Source organism: Hydractinia symbiolongicarpus, chromosome 8, assembly GCF_029227915.1.
Source record: "Hydractinia symbiolongicarpus strain clone_291-10 chromosome 8, HSymV2.1, whole genome shotgun sequence".
NCBI classification, from domain to species: domain Eukaryota; kingdom Metazoa; phylum Cnidaria; class Hydrozoa; order Anthoathecata; family Hydractiniidae; genus Hydractinia; species Hydractinia symbiolongicarpus.
The window spans coordinates 25753135-25759134 of NC_079882.1; the positions used below are offsets into that span (position 1 = coordinate 25753135).

The 6000-nt window shown below is 31.7% G+C and overlaps 2 protein-coding genes across 2 annotated transcripts; both read left to right on the forward strand.

Moving 5' to 3' along the window:
* Positions 1-2071: 2071 nt before the first annotated feature.
* Positions 2072-3332, forward strand: LOC130655536 (folate receptor gamma-like). Its single transcript, XM_057458309.1, has one exon. The coding sequence runs from the start codon at positions 2114-2116 to the stop codon at positions 2870-2872; it is 759 nt and encodes a 252-aa protein (XP_057314292.1). The 5' UTR covers positions 2072-2113; the 3' UTR covers positions 2873-3332.
* Positions 3333-4819: 1487 nt separating this feature from the next.
* On the forward strand, positions 4820-5587 carry LOC130653885 (QRFP-like peptide receptor). The gene has a single exon (XM_057456384.1). It carries the CDS (start codon positions 4820-4822, stop codon positions 5585-5587), a length of 768 nt encoding a protein of 255 aa, XP_057312367.1.
* The last annotated feature ends 413 nt before the right edge of the window (positions 5588-6000 follow it).

The following is a 6000-nucleotide window of genomic DNA, read 5'->3' on the forward strand; positions in this document are numbered from 1 at the left end:
TTTTCTTATCTGTATCTAAAATAAATTAGAGACCTCAAAAAAATTGCCAACAAGGTGATTATGTGCTATTTTAGATCCAGTTTTTGGAGACCTTGATATTTACAGTTACTAAATCACCATAATTTCTAAACAAAATACAATCAATTTTTTTTTAGTGAAATTTACATGCGTCGGAATATAGGTTTATCCCAAAAATAAAAGAAATCTTTTTTCTTCATAAAAATCTTTAAAAAAAATTTCTTTATAAAAATAAAAGATGTCTTAAATAAAATATGTGACTATAATTTTATTTACAGCTGTCTATAAATTATAGTTTTAAAGAAAACAAAGAAAATAGAGGAAAAAAACTTGGAAAATTTTGCTTTTTACTAAGAAAATGGAGACTCGGGTTAAAAAAACGTTTTTCTTATTAAAAAATGTGTATTATATATATGTTAACTTTAAGGCTAAGAGTTGTAAAAAAAAAATAAAGTATATAGGAATAGTTTTTTCCAAAGTTTTCTGAAACTAAAAAAATTATAAAACAGCATTTTTTGACAAACATGCAAGATGTATATTGTTATTATGATAGAGGAAAAAACAAATCGTGAAATGAAATTTTTCCTGTCATGGCATGATATGAGAGCTTGGACCTCAATTTCCTTTGATGTGTGTAATCCAGTGTTTTCAGTGGTTGTTAAACAAAACATATATATACTGATTTTCCAATTCATTAAGCTTAACAATTATAGTTATTTTAAAATATAGGACTTATAACCCATGTCATAGAAGGTGTGGATGGAATAGAATTCACCACCTTAATACACCTTGATGAAATTCACTATTAAAGATTTTTGGATTATACCTTATATCTTAAATTAAATATCATATTTCCGAAATTGTGTTATTTTAAAGAAATCCTTCCATGCCAAACTAATAATATGTGTAAAACAATACAGACTACTTTTCTATGCAACAAAATAATAATGTTTTTTTTTCAAATTTTTATGGACTGGAGTATCTGAAATATCCTTTTAAACTTAGTCTCTTCATCTCTTCCAGGGCTCCTTCCTTGCCAACCAGAAAAATCATAATGGTGCTCGCCGTATACGTCATTACTAGAATCTTTGAAGACCTTATTTAAGTATTATAGTCTGTGTTATTCTCTTGTTAAATATAATATGAACATAAGCAAAAATAATTCTCAGGAGAAGAATTAAAAAGTTATTTTGAGAGAAGGTATAAAGACTTGTCCAAAAAACTTAGTGCTAGAATCTCAGTTTGAGCGTGGTAAGAATTTTTAGATGTGCATATTTTACATGCCCACAAATATTGGGTTATGTATTTCCAGAAGGAGCAGTTGCTTAGATGGGGAGTCCTAAAGTATTTAATGATGTTCATTTTAAGCTATAAAGACCTAATTAGAGTTCACACTCTGCCAGACAAGACCCATGGTAACATTCACTTGCACATATTGAATTACAGGCAAAGGGAATCAAATCCTGGTATCTCGCACAAAGTGCATTAGTTAACCACTAAGCTAGACCCAGCAAAGAAGAAATCCTTTATAAGCTTACCAAGGCTAGTAAAATCCTAAAAAAGCACACGTAAAGAAGCCGCGATTCTAAACTGAATTTTAGGGACTTTAACATTGGTGCCTAAAGTCTTTGAATAAAGGGGTAAATGGAGGGGTACTACTCTTTTAGGCAAAAATATGACTTTGCTGGTTTAGCATTGTAACACATTACCAAATTAATTTAATTGGTTTAAACATAATCTCCTTGTGTTCAAAAAAGATGTTCAAAAATTCAAACTGTACCAACTTTATTTAGCATATTGTATATAACCATATTTTGAGGCTATAGAAAAGGATTTCTTTTAGCATACTAACACTGAAAAAATGCTTGGCTTATAAGAGTGTAATTACTCCAAAGGTATTCCAAGATTCACTTTTGGTTGTTAGTTTGAAGTAATTTTTTTACAGTATTTACTTTCTCTAGCATCTTTTGATATTTACAATAAAAATGAACCCCCAAAAGTGCCTTCTAGGTAAATATCACCTTTTAAACCATCAAATATTAAATAAACCATTGTACTCAGTTTTGATAACTTGGCTTATTTTTAGAGTGTAACAATGAAGACCTGCTTAGCGACTATCATAGCTATATTTTTACTAAATATTGTAGCAACTGAAGATATTCTTAACAAATGTATCTCATCAAAAAACCACAAATTGTTACCTGGTCCAGAGGGAAGGGCATTGTCAGCATTTCACTGCCAAGCATGGAACAATCACTCCTGTTGCACATGGAATACAACATCTTCGATTGACAAAGATGGAACTCTTTCGCTTTACAACATGTTATGGGATCAATGTCCACAAAAAAGAAACATGTCCAAGAAATGCAAGCGTCACTTTGAAAAGGATACTTGTTTTTATGAATGCTCGCCAAACTTGGGACCTTGGATTAAAGTTGACCCAATTTCTAAAGTGACTCGGAAAGAAAGAGTTGTGAATGTGCCAATATGTGCAAGCGATTGCGATCAATGGTATCATGATTGTATGTTCGATTACACCTGCAACGATAACTGGGGTTTAAACTGGAATTGGAAGAAAAAGGGCACTACTGATATGTGTCCCAAATCGTGCAAAACCTTTCGAGAATACTTCTCTGGACCAAAGCAATTTTGTGAACTCATTTTTAACCATTCATTGAAGTATGAAACTGATGAAGACAAATGTATGAATCTTTCACCAGTTGGTTCTAAAAATGTAAATGTTGCAAGGCAAAAAGCTGCTGAAATGTATGGGAAGAGTAGTTCTGTGGTTGTTAAATGGGATACTGTAGCCCTTTTTGTTTGTTTTTACCTGTTTTCTAACATTGTTTTATAAATAACAATTTTTTTTTAGTTTTAATTTTTCCTTTTTTAAAGACGTCTTTGCTGCGATAGTGACAAAAAAGGACAGGCTAAGTCAACACAATGCTAATTTTTTTGCATTTTTAAATCCCTGATAAAGTTGAATTATATAACTATATTTTCTGTTTTGTATTTTATAAATAACCTATTCGTCGTCAATTCCGATATAGCTACTACAGGGTTGTAATTCTGGTTTGTCACCTTGTGCAGCTCACTTTTCTTTACAAATACCATTTGTAAATAAACATATTTTGGACAGAAATCACTCTTTTATTAAATCACCTTCGTTTAAATTGTTTGTAAACAGATAAGAATTCGCGAAAATAAATCCATCCAAATTTTTAAAAAAAATTATTTTATAGGTAGTAGATAGTACTGTTAATATTCAATAAAACAATTGATAAAGCTGTGCACACACGTGCTTTTTTTGCAGACATCAGTTCAAAGGACTTATTTTCTCTCTTTACCTTTTTTATGCATTTTATTTTTCTAATGCATAGCTAATTCGTTATTGATTTAAACTATAATTTTTTACAATAAGTACTTTTTGTTCGATAATTTCAGCACTAAAAGTTACTTAAAAGTTGACAGCTGTTGTATCTTAAGTTGAAAATTTCAATCTTTTTAATAATAATTTTGTACAGATAATGTTGAGCACCAAAAATAATAGTTTTTCATCCCAATACTATTTTATTATTGGTTGTTCATTAAAAAATAATTTCAAACCGAAATAAATAGACATATTTTAATATATATTTTAATAGACATGCTTTTGTTTATAAGGTCCCGAGAAATATTCACATTTTTCGCTTTGCAAAGTTTAAACAGATTTACAACCAGTAGTTAGAAAGACCATCCTAAGCAAAGACATTGTAAATACTATTCATATTATCTTTTAAATAACTTTAAATAACCTTAAATAACTTTTAAGAACAGGTCGCAAAATTTACTTCCGAAAATTTTGTTTAATTACAAAAAGCTTAGAAAATTATTAAGTCGGAAAAATATTTAAAATTCTGAAGACGATAAGTAAACAATAATGTTAAGGAATTATTTTATGTTTTTTTTATTATATTGTAAACATTTTCTTGTCATTTTCCTTCAAAAAATATATTTAGAATACTATATTCAGACATGTTTTTTCATAATCGCATACATTAGTTCTGGCTTTTTGTAAGTTCTTCCAGAGACGTAGCCGCAAACTTTTAGTTGGAATAGGAAGATTATAGAATATGGAACATTTTTGTATTAGCTCACATGGAGCCATTTGTGCTAAGAATTGTTTTTTTATATAAGTTTAAAACTAGCCTGTGGAAATATCGACAGAAAAATACATATTTCAGGTAGAAACTTCTGCGAAGGCAGACCAATCGCGAAATTTTTTATAGAAACTTTCGCAAATTGGCCGATTTTTGATTTTTCGCGAAAATTGAAATTCGCGAATTCATGGATATAACGCAAAAATGAAATATCTACTATTTCGCATCTTTTCAAGAAAATATATACAAATGAAAGTGAAGTGAGAAAAAGCAAGTTTAGTTTTTAAATGCATTAAATACGTTTCTGTCATTAACGCCCCAGTCAGAATTGTCAATGTCATCGTCATCAGTCACTTCGTGTAAGTATTCCACCGCTTTTTTCTCGAATGTAAGTGCACATATGGCTCCCAAATGATTCCCTTTCTCAATTTCGGAGAGTAGAGGATCAATATTATATATGGATCGATGGGTAGGTTTTGTGCTGACGAGCTGTTCACAACTTCAATTTATTTAGAAACTCGATCACCCAAAAATATTAGCTAACCTGCAGGCGCTCTCCACCCTTAAAAAAAGACAAACCGCTTCTGTAGTTCAGGAATTCTATCGGTTGGAGACGATTCTCTTTCAAATATGCTTCAACTTTGATTATTGCTTCTAATGTCATGGTGGCGTGGTCGTTGTACAAACAAAAACGAAATAGAATTGATATGATTTTTTTAATTGTAAGCGCTTCTGATATTTTTGTTGGACTGCTATCAATACCAATGATCTTGCTTCGAATTTCGATTTCAGATATTTTTACCCTTTGCCACTTGATGCCTGTGGTAGAATTCTTTGCAGTATTTCCATGCGGACTTTCAATCTGGCTAACGGCGTATTTATCAATTGAGCGATATCTCCTATTGATTCACCCGATAATTTATCGCAAATGTATAAAAAGTTCACGCAGTATTTCACTAACAGCATTTGTTTGTATCAGTATCATTTTTTATGCTGCTTTCGTCAGTTACAGAACGCACCAAGCTATCACGCTAGTTTCTATATCCCAAGTTATTAATAAACGGAAGTTTCTTGATAAAGTGCCGCAATTTTTACAATGGAGTGCTGAAGTGCTATTCATAGTTGGTAGTGCTCTTATAAACTTCAAACTATATATTCACGTGAGAAAAGAAGCAAGGAATATGAAAGGCAATCGACATTGCAAATCTGCTCCAAGTGATGCTTTAAATATGGCTATCGGGAGAATAATTTTTGCCATGATCATCTGTGAATTACCACATATTACCTTAACTTTTCTTGACCTGTTCTACATAATCGACACCAAGGAACTTAAATTAAGAGTAGTGTACTGGGTACTGCTGTTGTTATACTGCCGTGGTTTTCTAAACGCTGTTATTTTGCTACGATCATCAAAGTTGCGAAGGAAGTAGCAAGTATGCCACGTCTCACGTGTACTAATAAACAGATTTAGTAACAACATAAATGTTGTTATAGGATACTGTATTATAAGCAGTTTTCGTTTTATTGCTCACAAATATATTTACAACGACAAATGCATATCTTCTTCGCTCGGTAGCATTTTCGCTCTGTCTATTGCCCAACTCTTTTCGTATAACCGGCAACGCGGCATACACACATCGCGACCCGATGCTCTCCCCTACTTTGAGTGTTTGTCGTCGTAGTATTGCCTAACTTCGTTTCGTGGATGTATTTCCAAGAAATGGCGTAGTCGTTCTAGATTTGGGATTCCATACGTGACGACGAGTAAACATCAAACATAAAAACGCTAGATTAACACATTGGTAATACCGTAGCACAATAGGGTGGCTGCAGTACACCCCAT